The sequence below is a fragment of the Camarhynchus parvulus genome, chromosome 3 (assembly GCF_901933205.1).
Source record: "Camarhynchus parvulus chromosome 3, STF_HiC, whole genome shotgun sequence".
Taxonomy (NCBI): domain Eukaryota; kingdom Metazoa; phylum Chordata; class Aves; order Passeriformes; family Thraupidae; genus Camarhynchus; species Camarhynchus parvulus.
Window position 1 is genome coordinate 98571646 of NC_044573.1, and position 24332 is coordinate 98595977.

Below are 24332 nucleotides of genomic sequence, written 5' to 3' on the forward strand. Positions count from 1 at the left end.
GGTGTGGGTTGGGATCAGTCAGGACCTCTGGCTGGTGACCAGTTTGCTGAAATCTTTAACCTCTCCCCAGCACAGGCTCAAGAAGCCTGAGAATCATTCCTGTTGGTCCTCAGCCTCCACCACTGCCCCAGCTGGGCTGGACAAATTGGGACAGCCTTAGGAAGAGCAGTGTAATAATCCAGGTTGCAGGAGAAAGACAAAAGCCAAAGTGTGATACAGAGTTGTAGAATTGTTTGAGTTGGAGGGGACCTTAAGGATCACCTGGTTCCAGCCACCCTGGCTGTGGGCAGGGGCATCTTCCACTAGACCAGGTTGCTGAGAACCCCATCCAGCTTTGCCTTGAACATTCGGATGCTCTTTCTCATGTCTGAGTTGCAAAAAGCAGGCTCTGGTGTTGTCTTTCTGCCAGCAGAGGCTGGTGCTGCTGCACTTTGAGAATGAATACCCTTTGATATCTGAGCCTGGTGATTTTAATAGCAGTGGTTTCAGCAGTCACTTCCTCACAATCCAAATAAGCAATAGGTGCTACATACATTCAGTAGGGTCTGGTTTGGGTTTTTTAAACATACTTGACAGCTCTATAGGGTCAAGATCATATCTTCCTGCATGGCTGTGCAGTGCCTGGTACAATGAGTCCCTCTGGATACTTCTGCAACTAAATAATAAAACCTTTGCAATTAACAGCTTGTTAATTGAGGATTTAATATAGATGCACAACTTTAATTTGTTCCTTGGCTTTTCCTCAATTACCTCACCTTAGATTTAAAAACAGAACCACATAAAATAAAATGCTTGGGTGTTTTACAGATTAGCAGATTTTAATAAATGACATTGCTAATGCATGTATTAGAGAAAGAGCCATTCAAATTCTCCTGACTTAAGAAAGTTTAACTGAATAAGGGTATATCAGATACCAATTTTTTCTTTTTATAATAAAATTTATTTTCTTTTTAAGGCTCATTTAAATCGCTTTATTTGAATGCCACAACTTGTTACCAGAATTCTGAGAGAAAATTGCTAAAAGTGAAAAGTGAGGAGATATTTTTCCTATATTAGTGTAGACTTCTATGTAGAAGATTTTTGTCTGGAGTTGCTGACCATCTGTTTCATGGAGTTATGCCAAAAATACATTTTCACTGTAGATTTAGATGCTTGCAATGAGCCAGTAAATAGCCAGACAAGTATTGCAGCATCTTCTTCTAGCACACCGTAAATACGAGTTCCCAGCACTTCTCAAGATAAAAAAAGGTGTAATAAAAACCCATTTATTTTTTAGGTAAATCTTTTAGTCACAGTAACTTTAATAATTCTAATTTTGTTAATCAGATTTAATTTATTCTTGAAGCAATTCCACTGATTTAAAACTGAAATTAATTTGGCCTGGAGTTTTCAAGAAGCTGTATTTTGCCTTTGAACATTTAATTTTTCTGTGCATAGCCCTCCACTAGGTTATTGTTCAAAGTCTAACAGAGAGACGAAACCCAGTGAGCTCTGTAGGAAAGGGCAGCTTTCTCCATTTCTCCTTTGGTTCTGGGACTGCTGCAGAGACATTTCTCTGATACAAGACTATAAGAAAGCAGTAACCCTGCAAGGTTCAGTCCTACCAAACAGGTGTCTTGGAAGCTCTTCTACAAGAGACAGCAAGCATCACATCATATAGCTGTAGTAAAAAAATAATGTTGCATGCTTATCTGGAACACTAAATTCATTTTGTTAAAGCCAAGAAGTACTAGGTATTGAACAGGATAAGCAGCTATATATAGAGGGAGACAAACTGGACTCTGCAGAATCTGCTAAGGAATAGAATAGAATAGAATAGAATAGAATAGAATAATAATATCACCACTTTTAATGAAGGGATGGGACCACAGTCAGGCTAAAACTGCTTTATTGCTCCTCAGATAAACATCAGTCTCAGAGGCCATGAGGTTTGAGGGAGCAAGCAGTTGGCCATAGCACAAAAGTGTCACAAGTTCTTCATTACAAGACAATATATAACTTCCAATGGACAGTTGCCACAAAGTTTATTTTGCTGTTCTAACCTATCACCTTTACTTACTTCTACTGCACTGTGGATACTTTTATCCACTGGGCTACTCTCACACATACACACATATGCTTCTATTAGAACACCTGAACTCTTAGCTTACTCTATACAATTACATGCCTACGTTATAAACCCTTCACCATCTTATCAATACAGTTTATCACTTACTTAAGGCATATTTTTACTTACAACTATAGAAACATAAGTTTATAATTTTTCTGCCTAATATGTGTGCACTTTAATTTTGCATCAACCCAAGCTTCTTCCAAGGCTGCAAATCAAACCCTTCTGTGTCTGTGGAAGTTTCTATCTTTCCATTTCCCACAGTAGAATAGTTCCAGTAGGATAAGACCTACAATGCTCAGTACAAATACCTGACCAATTCAGGGATGACCAAAAGTTAAAGCATTATTACAAGCATTGTAATACAATGCTTACAAAATGTTGAGAAAAATAAAATTTGCCTTCATAGTAGTCCAGTACTTCCTTAACATGAAGTCCCTTGCGCACATCAAAACATGAGATACTTTTAAAATAAATGCTGTTCTAAATTAAATAAGCTGTCAGAAGTCCTCGAACAGGACCTTTATTATAGGCAGGTCTCAAACAGTAAGGTTTTATTCAGGCATGGCTGTCTTTGTCTTCTCCACTTTTCCTGAGAACAGGATGGAATTTAGAAAGATTCTTCCCCACCCTTACCCCCATCCTGCTCTCCATGAATAAGGACAGGATTTCATGAGGATAAGTAGCTCTGAAAATGGAAAACACTTTGTCTCTCCACAATGGAACTGATAGCAGTGGTGAACAAAACACTGAGAAATAATAAACCTGTTTCATGTTGTCAAACCAGGGCTATTTCTGGTTTGCTGCCTCTAGAAGAAATTAATTTCTTCTCCCAGTTCAGGTCTTTGTTCTACATTATCTTACAGCTGGAAACATTTGTCTTATCCCATTCGTTATTTATCTAGCTTTTGTTACTGCTCTGAACACTGATCTGTGCATAAAATAGAAACAGTCCTGCCACAAACTTGTTTTTTGAATAGTAAGCATATTCCTTGATTCTAGTTGTAAAGCCCTATTGAATTAGATTTTATAAAGTAAGTGTTATAGTTCTAGCAGAAATGTATTCAGGCTGCATCAATTAGGGAAACAAGTATTCTTCTAAGTGTAAACATGCATTTTCTACCAGTCATTGTACTTAGCTTGAGGCTTGAATGCTGATGCTGTAAACTATCCCTTAGATTTGTTATACCTGTGGTGTGTTGTCCTGAGGTAGTTGGAACAAAAACTTTTGATGAAAACTGGGGAACCAGAGCTTTGTCTTTGGGCACCTTACCGTCTGATTGCTTGTGTGAAGTGTGAAAGTAATCAGGATGCAGATAAATCTCTTGAAACTCTGTGTATATATTGGTTGGGGAAGATTTTGGAGTTACTGGCTGTAGATAAAGGAAAGATCTATTGAGCTGTATTCTCTATCAGGTTTTATTTTGCAGAGGAGAAGGTTTATTCCACAGTTATTGATACACAAAACATCATGCATTTGATTATAAGTAAAGCATCCCCTGCTTTCACCTGATCATTTTCCCCTGAAGAAATGCATCATCTCCCCCAGACAAATGATAAAAAAATCTAAGAAAATAATATAAAATATCTCTGCCATAAACGAGGAAGGGTTTCTGCAAGCTAGAAAGCCTAGCTTGTTCATCATGTTCATAAACATGATTGAAAAGGTAAGCCTCCTATAGGAACATCTAGAAACACAACAAAATTTTTCAAATGAAGTTTGTTTACTCCCCAGCAGTGAAAGCTTTCTTTTAATACTCTCTCTTCTATATGTCAGCATTTCTTAGCTATCCTCTCCTAATATGATCAGGTATTATCCCAGAGACTTAGAGCTACTATTACTTGGAGAAAATTTCACGCATGGCAGAATTGGATCGGATCTGAGATTGCAGAATAAGATTTGCAGTTACAACTGCTGTACCAGGAATGTGTGTTTGTGGGCAAGGCTCACCATTATATGCAGTCCAGCTGCCTGAGTTGCCACATTTTCCTTCACCGTCTCTGTGCTCAGGTTGTGTGTGTGTGCATGTGGCTGTAAATGGAGCCTAAAATTTCCAGTATTAAAATTGGTTCTGCCCAGCATATCTTCATTAAAAAAAAAAAAAAAGAAATGAAGTTGTGTTTCAGATTTCCTACATTTTGGGCTGTTCACTGAAACATCCTCTTTCCTATGTGCTTCTTTTACCTATATGTGAACAATAAAGTATATAATTTTTCACAAGTTATTGAGTCAAAGTTACTCTACCAGTACTTTCAGACCTTGGGCAGTTTTGGGATTATAGACAGTGCTGAGGATATCCGGTGTCTTCAGACATGCATGGAACACTGAGCATAACAGTAGGATGCCAGATATAGTGCCGTGGCTTTTCTGCAATTTTAGACAAAACCAAACAAAGAGCAATTCAGTTTTTTAGTTGTAAATAACTGCTTCCTTCCTGATACGTTTTGTAGATAGTGGATGAAATGTGTCTGCCTGCTACATAATCAATAGAATTAAAATCCCCAGCCACTTATTTCCTGTGAAGTGATTAAAATCCACTTAGCACATAACATGGTCTATGCTGGCCATACTGCTCCTTTGCAGCAATATGTCAAGGTAATGATTATACAGTTTATGAAGTGCTTAAATATAACTGGTCAACATAAATCTTCACAGAGTATAATTTAATAGTTTTATTCCATTCAGAGAACAAATGTAGTCAAGCTTTGGTTGGCCTTTTCATAGTTTCCTCCAAAGTTACATAATGTTACAGTTCTTTCACCTTTGAAGGGGTAGCTTTTCTTAATACTAAGAAGCGCTGAAAGGATGCAGCAGGACATGGTTCTTGTCTGATTGATGATCTGTAAGTGTCACAAAAGATTTGGTGGTGTAACTTGTGGCACTCTCCCTTCTGCAGGTAAGTGGGTCCCTGCAGGGAAACGAAAGCTCTGCTGTTTGCTCAGCCATCCCTAATAAACCTTACATACATGGGTATATAAATGGGTGATTTTTCAAATCTTATTTCTATCAATAGATTAAGTCTACTATCTAGTATTAAAGTTCAGTTCTTGCCATTTCTTCCTCATTGTTTGGTTTATTTTCATACAAAATTGAATAATAAATTGGAAGCCAACAACTTCTTCCAAGCTAGGTTTTCCCTGGAAGAGGCTGAGCAACAGTTTGAAATCATAGGATTGTTGATACATTGACTGGGACATTGACTGGAAATCGAGCCCTGTTTTGAAGAGGTGATACCTTTTATTAAATCAACAGGTAGAGTTGGAAAAAAGTAAAAACACACCAGCTTGGAAAATCTGGTTTTGGAACTTCAAATCATGCTAAATTTTCCTGAAAATCTTACCACTTACTACTTTCCCCATGGGCACATTATCTTTTAGTTTCAGTGCCAGTAGATTTTACTGTACATATTTATTTTCCCTGTGATTACATACTGTTTTCTTAGATAGCTTAACCAGTATTTGAAAGAAGTTAAAAATTATTTTAAATTAAGACACCGGACTAAAAGCAAGCTTTTTTTTTGGAGCATCTGGTGTGATTCAGAGTTTGGATGTTAGTAACATGGCTGATGCATTTGTATTGTTGCATTCTTGGTGGTTTAAGTGAAAACAAGAATATTTCCATATTTTTTCATTTTTAAAATAGAAGGTAGTGCAAAACAACGTATATTGTAACATCTGTATAGCCTTTTGTGTGTATTTTTGACAGCAGTATTTTCGTGATTGATATTTCTTAATGTCATGTTCTTTTTCTCTGAAACAAAACCAAGGAAGTGCTGATACAATGACATTCCCTCTTGCTTTGGTGGAGCTTATTCTTTGTTGAAAGCCAGACCAGAATACTGTCTGTTAAGACTTGAACATAATTCCAAAACACCTTAAGCAAGTGCTGATGATGTCCAGTCAGCTTTTGAAGACCACATATCATAGCATTTTAAAAAGATGTTGGAAATAATAAAAAATAATAAATGAAGAGACTGTGGATTACAGAATTAACAAATTACTTAATAGACTTCTCCCTTTTTGCTGCTTTGTGTGGACATGATATTAACACCTCATTTATTTATTGTTCTGTCTTCTGATTTTCCTGTAGACATCTCTCCTCTTCAAAAAATACCGCTGTAGGAGAAGTGTGCTGTGTTTAGGAATATTAGCAGTGTGGCAGACACAGCTGTGTTCATTTTAGAAAATGCCCTTGAATATCTACCTTGATCTGTTGATTGTTATTTGTTCTAGTGCTGGCAAAACAGGTGTTTGAAGCCAATACACAAAACAGCTTTTACTTTCAAGTCGATGTGTGAAGCATCAAATCTTAGAAATCCATCTAAAGCTCTAACTTTGCAGGATATATTACTTGCAAGTAAAGCTGGCTAACTTGGGAAAGAACCTAGGCATTCTCTGAATTTCACCAGTATCATCTCATGAGCAAATACCTTGTTTAGCAATTCACTAAACCTAGTAGCCACTGGCCTGCCAGTCCTAGAGAGGAGCCTCCCAGGGTTCAAATAAACCATGACTGCTTTTACAGTCTTTCACACTAGATGAATGAATATCTTGGTTCTCCAGTCTTGTATCTCTGTCAATTAGGCTCAAAGCTACGTAGGGGTATTTCTTTTAAAGGAAAGTAAAATTTTCTTTTTTAGTCATCATGTTTACTAAGTTTTTGGAAAAGTACCCGTGGGTCTAAAAGAGTTCTCTTATTTTCATTCTAGTTCAATTTTGTTGGGAAATTGCTCGGACCAAGAGGAAACTCTTTAAAGAGGTTACAAGAAGAAACAGGTGCAAAAATGTCCATCCTAGGAAAAGGATCCATGAGGGATAAAGCTAAGGTACTGTGTCTGTATTCTGGTTGCAATTATGGTTGAAACATATGTTGTTTTAGGTGTTGCACTTAGATTGCCTGTCTGTTTATTAACGACTCAATTAAAAGGCCTATAACAGACTCTTGACTCCAAGGCTAGCTTGTTTTTTTCAAGTTACATAATTTGCTTAAATGTAATTTTTTTCTTGCTATGACAACCTTGCTTAGACCTTCACAGTTGCTATTGTATCACTATTATTTAAGTAATTCACCTAAAAAAGAAACGAGTTTAAAGTTCATTTGTTCTGAGTTTCTCCTGTGAAAGTGCAGTTTGTCTATATTACTGCTTTAATATTGGTGTACATAAATGAGTTTTCTCTTTTGTTTTCTGTTTCTTTAGAGATGTTTTTTTTTAAAATGTTGAATATTTATTCAGGGCATAGTTCTAGGAGAAGATAACAAAGTGGACATTTTGCTTAAGTGTGTATAAAAATGCACTATAGATAAAGAAAAAAAAATGTTTGGAATCACAGCCTGGCCGATGCCCCTAAGTAATTCCTTGCAGGTAAGTGTTACTCTCCCCAACCAGTTCCCCACCCAGTTTATAAACTGAACATGATGCTCTGTGGTATGGAATATCCCTTTGGCCAGTTTGGATCAACTGTCCTGGCTTTGCTCCCTCCTGGCTTCCTGTGCAGCTCCTCACTGGGAGAGCATGAGACGCTTGAAAGTCCTTGGGTTGGGGTAAGCACTACATAACAACAACCCAAACATTAGTGTGTTATCAATAGTATTGTCATACTAAATCCCAAACACCGCAGGGTACCATTTATTAGGAAGAAAACTAATCCTATCCCAGCTAAAACCAGGACATTAAGAAAGCTTTCATGTATATTTGACCCAAAGAACAAGTACTGATTGCATTGTGAGATGTCTTTTACAATCTGTGGAACAGCAGTATTATGGTCAACACAGAAACAATGACTCCTTATGTCACTATATTTTAACTGTTAATTTCACTATATTTTAACTGTATATAGCCTCTAGTAATGTTGTGTATTATTCTTCTTTCTGTCACCTCTGTCATTAATCTCAGTAGGTAAAATTATGAAAGTAATAATATGCTGAAAGGAAAGACCAATCAGGATTTTTTGGTTGGCATTATTTGGTCTTGGTAATGTGCATCAGCAATCACATAGACATTATGAGGTCTGCAATTGCAATATTAAAAAAAATAAACCCACAAATTCAACAAATTAGGCACACAGATTATATTTAATTTTTCAGAGTTTTCTTTATGACATTTTAGTCAGACATTTAGTGACACTTCAGTAATGATTATAAGATAATACATGTTGAATACACTACTGATTTTATTTCCAAGTGTTGACAGGTAAAATATTTTAATTACTTATGTCTAACTTCTGGAATCATAAATATTTCCCTGGATGAAACAATATATGTCCTGCTAAACAGCAGTCATTTGCATCAGTACTACATCTGATGCCCAGTTGCTCCACTCTGAGCCACCCACTCAGATTATTATTGCTGAGAGCATCAGTTGCCCAGACAGGGGAGTGTAAAGATGTTTAAACACATTAACAGACAGATTAAGACTTCTGATTTTGAGATTGGTCACTCTTCTGATCATATAATTTGATTTTTGTCTGATCATAATGAACAGTGCCAGCATGACAGGTACTACCTTCACTCATGAGTATGTCAGCAAAATTTGAGTGTGTCTTCAAAAGGTTTTAGTCCTTAAGAATAATCTGAAATTGAATATGAGCTTCATGGAGACTCATTCATATGAGACTGGTGTAAAAAAAATGAAGTTCTAGGGTAAACTGGCATTAAATATAGCAGTCATGAAAGCAATTTCTGTAGACAAAGGCTCATAAGCAATTTATCCTAATCCAATTTAGACATTACTGACTCAAAAGAAAACAAATCCCTGTGCAATTACAGGGAGAGGTAGGAATTTTCTCATCCGTGTATATCAGTGTTACCAGTTCCTGGCAAAAGAGTGTGAGAATAATCATGGGATGGGTAATAGTTACAATTAGCATTTCAGAGAGGCTATTCTAGTTTGAGATACTGATAAAATGTAAAGAAAATATGTTTGACTGTGAGCATAAATAATGGTGTGAATTGCTACATTGCTAAGGAAAATACAACTTGCTCTGGTTAAAACAGTTTTCTTGTCAAAAAACAAGTGCACTAGTATCATTTATGCAGTACTTTTTTACTGATTTAAATACAAATTACCAAAGTCTGTAGGCTTTTTATGGGTTTTTTGAACCATAAAAGAAATCAGTTTATGTATATTGGCTGATAGATCTTTGTTTTGCAGGACTATTCAAGAAAAATGGATGTAATTTCTCTCTAGAAACTAGAATTTCCTTAAAGCTGTCTATATGATGCCATGAGCCATAGCAGCTTCTAGACAGACTGCAGGCATGTGTGCTTTTCCCCTCCAGTCTGCTGCAGCTGGATGCTGAGTTGCATCAGAGAAGCAGAATCAGAATTTCTGCTGAAAAGTGCTGAGTACATTTATGCCCTAGATCCCTAGATACTTAAATCTTCAAAAAGAACTAATCTGCTGATTTGAGGTTTTTTTAGTGCCAGCATGACAACAGGGAAGTTTTTGGCTCAACAGTGAGCTGCTCTGGCTATAGTCAGTAATTCTGGTCATACAGAGGGGGAGTTTCTGTGTCTGAGTGGATTATATCAACAGAGGTATGTCTGTTCCTCAGAATTTCCTTATCTTCTTTAAAGAAACCTGTGGGTAAGTTTTAGAGGCTGAAGATTTTAGGCTGTTTCCTTTCAGAGCAACAGGGAACATTTGTTAAGAGTGACTTGAGATTTCTGAGTGTCTTGCTGTGCCTACAGTGTGGGAACAGGATAGTTTAATTTGAAAAGGCAATGCAGCTTACCTAAAATGTGTATTACAAAGAGCTCCAATTGTGCACAAAACACCACAGAGCTAATGTATGTCACATCAAGTTATGTTAGATGTTAATGAAGAGATGCCCAAGTATAACTGCATCGGTAGTTTGTTTCTATTTTTAAAAACATTTTTTATTTTAAAAGTGACCTAAAGGAGTCTGTTTGGAAGAGCAGAATAACCTAAGAACAATAGAATGTTTTAATTTTGATTTAGTAATATATTAAGTATTAGACAAAGAAAGATTTTTGGTTACTTTTCATTTTGTTGAAAAAAATGAAAATTAGTTTTCCTGAAAACTCATTGTTCATCACCTGCAAGACATTTGGAGGACTGATCAGTTATTTAAACTAAAGGGGGTCACATTGTCTTTGCTCCAAACATATTTTTGAACCACGTTTTACTTACATAGAGTAGAATTTGGAAATTTGTGTCCTGATAACAAGGTTATTTATTAGATTAAAAAAAGCTAAAACATTGACTTTTACTGCAGCACATGAGCTGTCAGACACATGAAGGAAAATGTAAGTCACAGTGTTTGCATGAAGTCTTCTGCAGACTGATGTATGTGGATGCTGACAGAGAGAGAAACAGGTAACTTTCCCTGGCATCATCCTGGGGAAAGCTGGGAGAATGCTCAGAGAAAGAATTAAAACAATTCTTATCTTAATCTCTGCACCTGGTGTTTGTGAACATATGGAATGTTGGTACGTGATGTTTATGGAAAGATATTTTAAAAAGGTGTTGTTCCAACTTAACCAGTGGTGTGAGGGGTGTTGTTTAAGAACCAATCAGGTTCTGGGTGGAAGATTCTGTCTCTAAAATATGTGTAGTTCCTAATAAAGCTTGCTTTATGCCTTCTGAGCATGGAGTCAATGCTGCCTTCCTTTAGCCATTCATAACTCAATGGCAACAGAAATATAATTGCCATTCCAATATAAAACTTTTTTACCTAGAGAAATCCTGTCAACACCATTTCCTACTCTGCAGACTCTCTGTTTATTACCCATTTCTCTCATACCTTAAACTTGAACTTAGTTATGTCATTTGTCCTGGCTATTGAAAGGATTCTGTTTTTCAAGATTCATGTTGTCTACCTATAAAACATGAAAACTTAGAGAACAAAGTTGCGCTGCAGCTTTGAAAAACCTCATAAACTACTTTTCTGTGATTCAGTGTTTTATCAGCTACTGAGCACTTTTAACTGCTGCCTTCTTCAAGTTGTGGTTTTTGTTAAAACTAGTTCTTAAGGAAAGAGGAGAAAATTGCAGTTGAACTATGTGCCTTTCTTTAATCTGTGGGTTAAGTACTTTCCAAATAAGATCCACTGTCGCTGGACAACAGCTTTCCTTGTTAAACAGAATTTGTTTCATTACCTTTTCTTTATAAAAAACCCTAGCATAAGAGCTTGTTTGCAACTAAAAAGATCTGAAATGAGCACGCAGGGAAACTACTGAGATGCAATTATTAGCGTGTTTGCTTTAGAGTGGTTTTTAACAGCTGCATTATGTGATTGCCTTAAAAAAGATTTTGAAAATATGCCATAGTTGCAGTGTGCACTGGTCTCTTCCCTGCAAATTCTGAGTGCTGTGAGGTCAGTCCTACAACCTTTAAATAACTGTTTCAATATCTTACAGGATTAAGTCCATATGTAATGTGAATAATACCCAATAGATTTTTGGTTTGAAGCACAATGTGTTTTTTCATTAGGTCATGACTACCATGGGCATAGTGTTCTAATAGAGGAAAGTTAGCTCTTTAATAGGATTCTCTTGACTTCATTGTTTTTTCAAAAAAAGTTATAAATTAATGCTCAGATAGCCCAAAAGGGAAGAAAAATGTAGCAGGTTTTGTCTATAGGATGTTGTGGTCCAAGAATTGCATTATATTCTTCCCCAATGCTGTTGCTTCACTGAAATGTGAGATCAAAGGTGTTGTCTTTAGTGTCCAGAGTTTTAAAAGCTTTTGAGTATCACTGCCTGTCAAAATGTTTAAGGTCATGCAATATTTTTTCCAAGTGAGAGTGTCAGCATTCTCAATAAGAATAGGAAGTTACAAAAGACTTTAGAAAGTTAAAAAAAAACAAAAACAAAACCAACCAAAAATCACCTAGTGGTTTGTTGCACCACATTTTACTCTGGTGCCACTCCACCTGTGCCTGTGAGTTTCTTGCTCTGGCTTATGGCAATGGTAGTTTAGCTCAGTGTGTTTCCAGGAGTTTCGGCTCTTAGAGTTGGAGACAGAAATTTGGAAATTCCTATAAAAACTCGATTTAGGTTTTTAATAGATAACCTTTAGATTTACTTCCAGCCTGCTGGGAATTTTGATTTGGACTTTATGCAAAATCTCTGAAACATTATTTTCTTAGGCAAGTATTTCTGTTCCATTGAAGTACTCCTTTTATCATATTCAGCTGGAAAATCTCTAGGGGAAACAGAGCAATGAGTGGCATTTAATTTAGAAAACTAGCTCACAGCTACGAGCATCAATAGCAGTTTTGAATCATTAATTGCTGCTCACCCATTTTGTATTTTTCTGTTAGGTTTTCCTTTTTTGTGTTTAAAAGTCGTAAAGACTTTGTATTTTAATGTCTACAGACAGCACCTTACAGCTTACAGACATTTCACCCCACAAACAGGTTTATGACCAAGAGCAGGACTGGGCCCTCAGCTTGCCTTCCAGATGTGAGCCAAAGTTACAAAAGCACACTGCTTCTGCTGCAGTAAAGTTTTTTTGTCTTCCTTAAAACCTTCAGCTTCCTGGTATGAGCTGTTGTGGGGCTATAAGGACCATAACAAACAATCAGCAGCAAAGAAAAATGCAAGGGAGAAGAAACAAACAAAAAGCAGACCACCCCATCTTTTGAAACTGAAATTTTCAAGGACCAAAATGGCAAAAGGATGTTAACTCTTTAAATCCTACTATAATCTGCATTCTCTGTTTTTCCTTTAAGTGAGCATGTCAAAAGGTGCCAAAGGCTTTCACAATCTAAACCTAAGTTTTTACTTGAAAAAAAACATTTCAAAGAAAATACTTTATACAGAGAAAACATAAATCTGTTGCCAGGCACAGATTAAAAGAAGAGATCATCTTTATCACTGTTTTCTCCAGTGTTACATGTATTCTATAACTTGCAGCTGCTCAGCCATCCCAGTTTCTTGGAAAATACCTCTGTGTAACACCCCTAGTGAGTTGTAAAGTCCTTTTTTCCCCTGATAGGGGAGGCAGTTTATGGTAGATACAGATCACAACCAATATTTCTTAGAATAGCTTTTATTCTATAGACTTTTCCTGATTCTATTAAGTATTGCAGTTGTTTAGGTTTTTGCTAAAGGTGAATATTATTCTCAAAAGCTCTTCACCTTACTGAGTCTCCCATCTGAACTGCAGTCTCACGATTACCTGGTTAGAGCAACATTTGGGAAGACAACTCTAACTATATACTCAGAAAATAGAGGGCTTTACTGGCAGGTAGGTATTCAGAAAGTCTGTCAGAGGATCCTTTATTTCATCAGCAGCATATGTGATCCCATAGTCTTCATCTGCATGGAGCAGTCGTCTTGGACACGGGCAGAGTTCCAGACTCACACGGACACAAATGTGTGCTTGATCACCAGCACCAGTAGTCTCCAGGGCTTGCCAGTCCTTGGGAAGCTTTCATGCACCATCTTCTCAGCACATACTTTTCATTCCTTTGACTTTCTTCTTTATTTTTCTTGAAACTGTTCTTCCATCTAAACTTACAATTGCCTGTAGAATCAATTTGTGAGAAGTCAGTGGATGAGACATTAATGGAAAATGCTATTTCCATTACTTCTCTTAGGTGTCTTGTGTCCACGCATCATCTGCCCCCTCTTATGTTTCACAGATTTGTGCAAATCAGCTTGTTTCCAGAAAGTTGTTCCTTCTCTTTTTCCAGAAAACCCGGAGTGCAACACCTACAAAAAAGCAAGTTTTCTTTTCTGCTTCTCAGCCACATTCTTTTAACTCAATTTGTATATTTTGATATCACAGTTAACTGAGCGCTTTCAGTAATTTATCCTCTCTCTAGCACAAAGAGAATATGTTTATTCAGTCAGAGTCTTTCTAGATGGGGAGTCATAAACCTCTTATTTTCTTGTCATATCCCTGCACGTTTTGGTTTTTATGCCTCTTGCCTGTCTTCCAGGAATGTGGTGCTACAAATTATCTAGGGAAAAACAATAGGGCTGTTGTCTTTCCTAAAATCATACGTAGCACCACATCCCTGGCAGACAGGAGCATCTTCTGTTTAATAGTTTGTGCAGGTTCCATTAGTTACCTATTTGTCTGGCTTGCTGGCTGAAGTGGAATCAAGCTCAAAAATATGAAGATTTGAAGCCATTGAGCATAAAGAGTTAACTGGCCCCACTGGGATAAAGTCTTCCCTTCCTGATACTCAAATGATCCTATCTGCATACCTAAACCTGGAGATGCCTTGTGATACATCATTCAATATATATATCAGAAAGCTCATCTGTGTTAACAGGCATCTCCCAGTAACTTTGGGGTTGGAACCTGGCTAGAAAGAGCAGTGGCCTCTTTTCCTTCAATTTATGCAGTTTCAAATGATCTGCAGCAGAGTAGTTCCCTGGCTTTTTCAGTTTGTGCTATAAAATTTTGAAAATCCATTTGTTTCCATTTCTCTCAAGTTTGTTTCTTTGCACTATGGATTTTTTCCTTACAAAGGTGGTTTGTTATATTTATATCAGAGATTTACAATGTTTTCTCTGACATCTCTCTCTGAATTTTAGAATGGGTTCAAGTACATAGTCCATATTGCTGCAGAGAAAATAGCCTTTGAACCAATTCCTTTTGGGTTAAGATCAGCTCTGCTTTTTTTTACTGGGTGGGTAACCACTCTGACCTTGCTCAGAGGAGCTAGGCTTAAGGTAAGCTTTTTGAAAGCTTTGTTATCTGTATGCATATGTGGAGAGAGAAAGAAAGATGTGTGTGATATATTGCTCCAATTTGTGGTTGAGCATTAAGTCTCTCTGTGTTAGCCAGTTCCTTGTTTTTTTCTGCACAGTGACTAGGGATCTCTGTCTCTTGACCATTTTAAACTCCCATGCTATTTAATGTCCAACTCTTTTATCCCCAAAAGATGCACAGTCATTTCCAAAGTCTCAGGATTGATTTGTAACTCATTTCCTAAATGTTTCTACACATTGGTAGGACTTGCACTTTAAATGGAGTTGACATCATTTACATTTTAGGAGAAGTACAGCTCAAATAACTCAAGTAAAATTACTTTGCAATTATCACCAAATTAGTCAACAATGTTCCTTTCACTTTGATGTAAGGCCTGCTGCCTTCTCAAGTCATCCTTGAATAAGCCTCCAGATCGTTCCATGTCCTAAATGGAGATTTTTCTTTTTCTGCTGAGTTTCATGCAGCATGTAAAGACAAAGCATCAGTACCAAATCATTCTTAGGTTTGGAAAAAGATAGCTATATTAGTAAAAGATAGCAGTATCAGAACCCGCCAAATTACTGCTTCCTGCCCAAACACGAGGCAGTGTAGTTCCTCGTCTCTGCAGCAGTGACTTCCACCTTGTTTGAGTTTCTCAACTTCTAGAAAAATATTTTCTCTAGAGATATGGCCTGTGGTTTGTGCTGCCTGTAAGCTCTGACCTGCACCTCAGAATCTAGGTCTGAAGACTGGGCACCAGGGCACTCTGTTGACTTCTCCAGTCAGATTCCAGTTCCCCTCTGCATTTTCTGCCTGGGCACTGTAGTAGTATGTAAACAGGACCTTTTTTGTCTCATTAGAGAAGTCATTTATATTTCTCAGTAAGCAGCCTGTTCCTGCCCTCATGGCACCTGGAAATTTTTTAGTTGCACTTCTGTAAAACTACTACTTGTGAGTTTGTGTCAGCAGACTTTTGCAGCATTCTAGTATTATAGCTAGAGCCCAATTTACTGCAGCTTATTTTTGTGTAATTAGATACTCACATGTAGACCGTGTTGGCTTCTGAAAGGGGACACAGGATGTTGCACAAAGTAGATGTTATTCCTCAGTATTGGAGTTTGCTTTCAGTGGTACAAGATCTGGGCTATCATCAGAGTCAGGAATAAGCCATTAGGAACTGCTGGGTCATGGGAGCATCACATTTATTTCCTGACCACTTCTTATCCAGTGTCTCCCTGAGGCAATGGTAACAAAAAAGACCTTGGTGAAGATTGATCTGGTGGTGTTTTGCTCAGTACATATTCCCCAGGAGAGAAAAATCCTAAATTAAACAAATGAAAAAAAACCTTCACGTCCTTCTGGTCTCTCAGAGACAAATTTTGGATTATAAACTTCAGACTGTAAATACTAGAAACAGTCTGGCTCATTGATTCTGTAACTTATTTGTCTGTGATTTCTTGAAAAAGGGTGTAGATGCCAAACAATTCATGCAAGTTTGTGTGCTTATTAAAAGAAACTGAGCTGAAGTTGCTGATCTCTTTGATATTCTTGTTTTAATGAATTTGTTTGGTATTAAATAAAAAACCCCTTACATTTCTTCATACACATGGAATATTAGAACAGGGGGTTTTATTTTAAATTTGAAAATTTAAATTGGCATAAAAATTGAGATTATTGTATCTTTCTACGTTAGACCTGTATTAATCACTGATGAAAAAATTAGGTGCATAGATTGGTTACATGCCAAGACAGGTTAAAACAACCAGGAAAATGGGACACTCATTTGAGTACTTTAAATGTTTGTAATTTAAATGAAATTTGAAAATTGTTGGACTGTTCTTCTTTGATGCTTAAGGAGGTCCATAAGATATTCTCTAACACTTTCAGAGTCCCACAAGTGCATTTCTTGTACTGCTGAAGCCAGTGGCAGTTTTGCCAATGACCAGTGTAAGGAATAAATCACTCTTACTATTTAGCTGAGTGAGCAAATGAAATTCACATGCGATCTCCATATAGTTCTCTGTTAATTTTTAGACTAGAGCTCCAGTCTGAAGAGTGAGGTGTTAGAGTGGTTGTAGGGATTCAATAAGATACGCCAATTCAAGTATTTCCTACTAGCACAATTCATGGAGTGATAAAATGCTTCCATGTAATTAGTGATGACATCTTCAAAACAGAATAGCCAAGAGGGCAATTTAGCTCTGTGTTAAAAATTTCATACTCTGAAGCTGATAGTTAAGAAAATTGCATTGTCCTCACATAAGAATCACATCAGACCTCAAGCAGATGCTGTTTTATTACTGATGTAACACAGTGGTGATATTAAAAGTCTTTATCACCTCCCTTGAATGTAATGTTAAAACAGACTTACATATTCTATAGTTCTGACAGGACCTTTGTATGACTTACACTGCTGGGTTTAAAAAGATGGGACACATTCTTTTCTTTCTACAAAGTTAGGCTGCTTCCAAAGCGCAAAACATTGAGGTAGTGCTTCAGCTTTATTCTTTTTAAGTTGAAGGTAATGGAAGACCATGAAACTTTTAAGGAGGCAAGGCAAAGAAGTGGCAAGAGAGCAGTGTGGGAAGGGTGAAGGTAGCCCTTAGCAGAGAAAAAGTTAACATGCTTTCTGCTTTGTCAACTTGTAAATGTTTTGTAGTTTTTTTACCTAAAGCAGTTTAAATTTTTGTTTGTGGAATATTGTAAGGTTTTCTAAATATCCCAGCAAAGTAAACAAAGCTATGTACACATGTATTATGCATTAGAAACAAGCTGCCAAGTGACTCAGCTGCAATCTCCCCTCTGTCTGCAGTAGTGCCAATTTCACACCCAAAAGTCTGAGTTTCACATCCAGATCTGTGGCAAACTCTTCTTAGTTTCAGCCCACTTGTATTTCATTGGTCAGAGAACAAGTTGGTGGTTGTTGACAGTGCCCCATGTCTGCCACTCTCTGCGGGGGCACCCCTGTACCTCACATCTCCCAGGAGGTTTGGTTGTGTGACCGTGCACCCAACTGGGCCACCCCCTTCTCCTGCACATGGCATTTGCAATCCTGAATGGCATTGTCAGGGTGAGTCCTGGCACTGATGTCCCTGCCTGTGGAACAGGCAATAAGTTTTCTTTAAAAAAAAATAAATATGGGAAGAAATAAAGCAGCACATTCATGTGTGAGAGGTGGGAAGGTAAAAAAAGAGAGACAAGGAAATTAAAGTAAATTAACTCAATTGCTTACAGCAATTTGGGGGACTGAATATGTTTTCACACTGATATTTTTTTCCCATCTATACTTTTTCAGAACAATGACTTATATTCCAAAGTATTTTATTTATCTATGTGCAGCTTCATAAAGACAAGGTTTGATCTTGCTGAGTTTAGTTTTATGTTTATTATTCTTCCTGTTTTACATATAGATAAATGCAGAAAGAACTGCTTTGAAATATTTGTAGCAATTACGTTAAATCCCAGTTTTCTGTGCATAATGTTATCTGTACTCTTGAGGATCATGATAAATACTTTTAATATACTTTAATGGGCTGCTCTTACAAGGAATTTTGCATTGCCACAATAGAGGCAGCATTGCAGTAAATTAAATTACAGTGCACACAATTAAATAGAATAATGAAAAAAAAAATCAGTCTTGGAGCAACAACTTTTTGAAGTCCCCTGAAATTCAATTCCACAAGAAACATAATAGAAGAATATGGTTAGTGGAATTTAGATAGCTCAGTTAGATATTATTTACTTTGTAATATCTCCATCAGGAATTAATGTTCTCTTATTCAGTTGCATTGATTAGTTTCTGGATCATTTTTCAGATTGATTACTGTTGTAATGTAGCATTCCTTTTTCATTTATCTACCCAACATCAATATAACTTTAGAGCTATAACTTCATCACAGTACTGTTGTTATGTAATCCACTATAATTTGCGGCTTCTCAATAATAGCTCTAAGGAAATCTGTACAGATTTAATTTGAGTTTATAGCCATTTATTACAAGAAAAATCACCCTATCTTTCTTTCATCTTCTTTGAAAATTCTCTGACAGAGGGGTATTCTCTGACAAGCTTCTTTCCAAGTATGCTTGGCTGTGAGCTATGTTTCTGCTTTATAGCTAAAGTAAGGCATATGTGCAGCTCTGACAGTTATGTTTTGAATGTGCAGCAGAATCAGAAAGTATGATATTAGCATTGCAAGTAATAAAATTTGATTTTTCCTAATTTTTGTAGTTTCCGGTTTTTTTGATTGCAGGTGAACATGAATTCAATCCAATTTGGAGCTGGCACTTGGAGTCTGTAGGACTATAAAGTTTTCCTTTAGTTCCCACCACTGTGTGGCTTTGGCTTTATTTCTCAGTTCTTACTTTCCCTACAGTAAAAGCTCTTGTCCATCTAATTTAGAGGTGTCTGCAGAGAATTAATTTGTCAATAATTATAAATCTTACAAATGTGGCATGTTAATACACTAAATTCCAAGTTTTCTGAGTTAAGATGAATGAGTTGTTATCCCTACAGAATATATCCCATACCTAAGGAAATCTGTGGATGTGCTCAAGGCTTTCAGGCTCTTTTGCCTATTTTTTTATTGATATGATATTGTATCTGTATGTGAACTCAGATATTCCTTTGGTTTGAATCAGATCAAGTCCATTTCTAATACAAAATAGAATGCTTTTTTTTTTTTTTTCACAATTTGCGGAGGAGTCAAGAGGGGTAGCAATTAGTGATTAAAATCAACACAAAGCCTTGCCTTAATCCCTGCCTGCTGTCATTTTCCTTCCACAGTCTCTGAGAAATTTCTTTGAAACCAAATCTTTGGTAGTAACTCTAGCGCTTGCTGGACCCTGATCTCATAAACTGTGTTTAGGGGACATAGGAACACAGCTGGGATGTTTTTAGTTTATGAATGTGCAAATGCTTTGCTGAATTTTGGCCTTGCAGGCAAATCTTCCCTTCCTGTGCTTACAAACCCTGCTGTGAAAGTCAATGGCTGCACTGTGTGTTTTGGTGCTCCAGCAGATGAATGATTTAGGGGGTGTCTATAAACTCTAAAGAATTCACTTAAGAGTAACTTCTATGAAGTGAGGAGGAAAAATAAATAAAAACTTCTCTGTTTTTCTGTCCAGAAGCAGGACCTGCTTTTTATCTCCTCTAATGTTAAAAAAGTCTTTTACCAAATGCTTATCTGGCATGAGAGAGAAAAAAAAACCTTTTTTTTTTTTATTGTGTCAGTAATCTTTCTCCAGGGGTCTGTTTACAGAATGAGGGGATATAGGGAATGTCCAGCAAGTCTTACTTCCTTAATTAAAAATATAATTAGCCATCTATATAACTTTCAACTCTAGTGTAACACTGGTTATATTGAATCTCTAGCTGTTAACAGACTTGATCCAAAGGTATATATGTAAGTCCAAAATTAATGTTTCACATTTCTTTAAATTGATGTAGCAAATGTGTACTCTTGAATAGTTTGACAATGAATTATTAATTCTGTTTTACTATTTCAAGGCCAAATCCTGAGTATCAACGGTTGCAAACAGAATTAATATTTTAGTTTGTTCTTTTGAAGATTTAGCTGCAATTGCTAAAACAGCTGCAATTGCTAAAACAGCTGCAATTGCTTTTCAGAAATGAATCTCCTGCAATCATCACCCAGTTAGATATAGGAAGCATTTTCTTCAACTACTTTTAAGTAGAAGGCTCAGTCATGATGCTGAAAACTGTGTGGTGAAAAAATGATGTGATATTAAACCTTGAATTTTTTTTTTGTGCCCCCTTCATGATCCAGACCCTGGATAATTTGAGATGAGGACCTAATTGCAGCTTTCCAGTAGCTGAAGGGAGCCTACAACAAAGATGAAGAGAGACTATTCACTTACAAGAGCCCATAGTGACAGGACAAGGGGTGATGGCTTCAAATGGAAAGAAGGCAGGTCTAGATCAGATATTAAGAAGAAATTCTTTACCGTGAGGGTGGTGAGACATGAACAGGTTGCCTAGGGATGTTATGGATGTCCCATCCTTGGAAGAGTTCAAGGCCTCTTTGGTGAGGTTCTGAGCAACCTGGTCTTGTGGAAGGGCAGGGTGTTGGAACTGGATGGTCTTTAAAGTCCTTTCCAAACCAAACCATTCTGTGAGTCCATGACTGTGGTATGAGTCCCTATGTTTTACAATTCCTGTATTTGAAACTGTGGTCTTTGGTGTTGTCTGTTTTGTGCCACCTTCTCTCTTTTCTTTCTTATTACATCAGCAGAGCGACATACTGAATCTGCACATTTGCTTTCTCCTTTCATGAAGACAGTTATCACTGCTTCCTTCTGAAGTTTGTAGGGGAAACATTGCTATTGTATATTCTGTAAAAAAAAACTAAAAAATACAGTAGCTGAACTTAAAAGATGTGGAGTTTTTTAATGAGGTTCACATACAGTAACTGCTGTGGTTTTTTTCTTTAGGGTTTACCCTTTATTACTTTTCTGCTTAATGTACAAAATATACAATATGCATTATGATCTACAGATGCATACCCAGATAAAATAGTTTTAATGTAAGTTCACTATTAAATGAAGATGGCACATTGATTTCATTGAAGTATATCAGCTAGAATAGTTTATAAAAGGTTCCAAAGTACTTGAAGTATAGCAAAAAAGATGTTATCCAGTGTTAGGACTAAATGGAATTTTGACCTAATACATCTACAGAAATACATTTCAAGTGTATACTGGCAATCTGTTAATAAAGGGAATAATCTATAGTTAAAAATAGATGAAAGGATTTTACATGTGTAGCACTGTAGCACAAAAATGCAGCAAAGCCTGATATGTAAACTCAAATTACTTTTTTTCACATGGGCTTCAATGAGAAAGGGCTTATGTTAGATCATAGACCATGTTATTTGTTGTATGGACTTTAGTTTCCAAACTGGGCTTCTTCATGTCACAGCTATAAATTTTGCTCTTAATATATAGCAATAAGGGCAAATTTTCACATTTTGTTTTATGCTATTTGTAGAATGTAGTTCAGCAGTGAAATCTAGGAGATGTCGTACTACGATGAATTATTAATTCATCTGGTGTCATTTCCTGGCTCTGGAAATAGTATTCAGTGGTTTATAAAATTGGGAGGAGAAGGAGGAGCAAATTATATTCTTGGGTAATTGAAAACGCTAGTGTGATTGAGGAGAGAATTTGTTTCTCTCACACATAAGTTATCACTGTATACCATGAAATACAGTATCAAATAACTCTTCATAATACATTGGCTAGCATAGAAGCATATGTTATGTGTCTCCATTCAGCATGCCTAATTAAATTTTGCTAAGATATTTGTGCAAAGATTTTTTGTTACATTGGATGAGGAAATGTCATTAGAAAGAAAAAAGCGAAAAAAGCACAACTCATTGTGTCTTTGGAATATATTTTATGTATGGGGTGAAAGTTTGGGAGGAGTATTGTAGGTAAGTATTAGAAGAGAATCCAGATACCAGAAAGGAAATCCAAGAATCTTTTTAGATAAAAATTGCAAAAAAGCTATAACAGGTGAGTCCAGTCTAATGAGTTTTCCTATCTTGAGTTTGATTTATTTCTTTCATTTTCTGTAAGTTAAAGAAAAGGGTTTATAGACTTAAAGAAAGCATCATTGCATTAAGGCTCAAATATTATGGCGCATGAAAAACTGGGATTTCTTCCATAGACCATGACATATTTATGATAGTTTGTTCCTTTATTTCTGTGATTTTTGATGTATGCTCTCATTGTAATTTACAGAAAAGTCATTCTTTTCTGTAAGTGAATGTTGAGTTGGCCACAGTTGAGTGTCATTAAGAAGATGCATGGGCTTCTGGACTAGTATGAGTGTATCTGAGTGACTGCAAATGCCAGGAATTATTCTGTTGCCTTTTGGCATCTCGGGGGATAAAACCAAAAATGCTGAGACTACACATAAAATGATAATTCTATATTGTTTATTCTTTTATACTTTTTTTAGATGTCTTTGGTGACTGAGTTGCAGTTGTTGGAACTTTGAGCTGCTTGTGGTTTTTATGTGTTTGGTTTTTGTTGGTCTTTTTTGTTGTTGGGGTTTTTTTTAAGTGGAATTTTATTTCTGTCTTGTTTATTACTTTATTCTCAGTTCAAAAGCATTGTGTTATTTAATCTGGACAGTGTCTAACCCTTTAGATAGATTGTTCTTTTTGTACTTGCACAGTCCCTGGTGTGGGCCTGACATGGATATGCTAAATTCTGCAAACAACATGCATGTCTTTGAAGTTTCAGTAAACTCAGACATAAAAGAACGGGGAAACTTCCCCTTTTCCATGCACTGCTATTCACATCACCACAGGTGAACTCATTGCTGCATTCTGCCATCCTTCAGACAAGGCTGTTGCTCTGCTGGCTAGCCCAGGAGTGATCAGTGTTCTCATTTAGCTAGCTAAGGTCCATGCCTGAAATCGGGTGCTGTGGCCACATTTGCATAAGAATGACCTCAAGCTGCTTCTTTCGGCCAGTAGTGCTGATGCATCACTGCGGAGTAGAGTGAAATAGTTGGGTGAGAACTTGGACATGAGCAGGCAATGTGCCCTTGCAGTCCAGGAAACCAAGCACATCCTGGGCTGCATTGAAAGCAGTGTGGCCAGAAGGGCAGTGGAGGGGATTCTGCCCCTGACCCCACTCTCATCAGACCAAACCTGGGGTACTGTGTCCAGCTCTGGGCTTCCCAGCATGCAAAACACGTGGACATGTTAGAGTGGCTCCAGACCAGGTCAGAGAGCTGGATCACCTCTCCTACAGAGACAGGCTGAGAGAGCAGGGCTGCTCAGCCTGGAGAAGAGAAGGCTCTGAGGAGATCTGCTTATGTTTTTCTTACATATAAAGGGGGCTTACAAATCAGACACAGAAATCCTTTTTACCTGAGCCTGTAGTGACTGTACAAGGGACAGCGTATTTAAACTGAAAAAGGGTAGATTTAGACTGGGGTTTAGGAAGACATTTTTTATGATGAGGGTGATGAGGCACTGGAACAGGTTGCCCAGAGCAGTTCTGGGTGTCCCATCCCTGGAGATGTTCAAGGCCAAACTGAATGGGGCTTTGGGCTTTGAGCAACCTAATAGAAGGTCTAATAGAAGATGTCTCTGCCCAATAACAGACCACTTGGAGGTAGAAGATCTTGAAGGTCCCTTCCAACCCAAACCATTCTATTATTCTATGATAAAATTACAGATTTAATTTGGGAAGGCATAAAAATGTCTGGGTGTGCAACACCCAGCCTAAATGTTTATGTCTGTCCTAATAAATACTGAGAGCATAAAGCCTGACTGTGAATTTGAACCCATACGTCCTGATATGGTCCTGATATGGTCAGGTAACTTCTTTAGTGATCTTGGAAGGGGTTCAGTAGAAGAAAATCTCAAATTTCATTTATTTGCATTCTGCTTTTGCTGCTCAAATAGATACCAATGTAGGAAATCTCTATTGTCTCAGATTTCATGTCTGAAAAAAATCAGTAGTATCGTTTTCAGGTTTGCACATGATTCTTACCTAGTTAGATTATTATT

At 37.0% G+C, this 24332-nt stretch overlaps 1 protein-coding gene across 4 annotated transcripts in view; it reads left to right on the top strand.

The window, feature by feature from the left end:
- The window catches only part of KHDRBS2 (KH RNA binding domain containing, signal transduction associated 2), a 324004-nt gene that overhangs the window by 96664 nt on the left and 203008 nt on the right, over positions 1–24332 (top strand). For all 4 annotated transcript variants that reach the window (XR_004060582.1, XR_004060581.1, XR_004060583.1 and 1 more), the window contains exon 3: positions 6820–6936. Coding sequence is in view for 1 of the 4 variants with exons in the window: in XM_030944729.1 (XP_030800589.1) it covers positions 6820–6936 (117 nt within the window). In the remaining 3 variants the exon portion in view is untranslated. The remainder of the gene's footprint in view (positions 1–6819; positions 6937–24332) is intronic.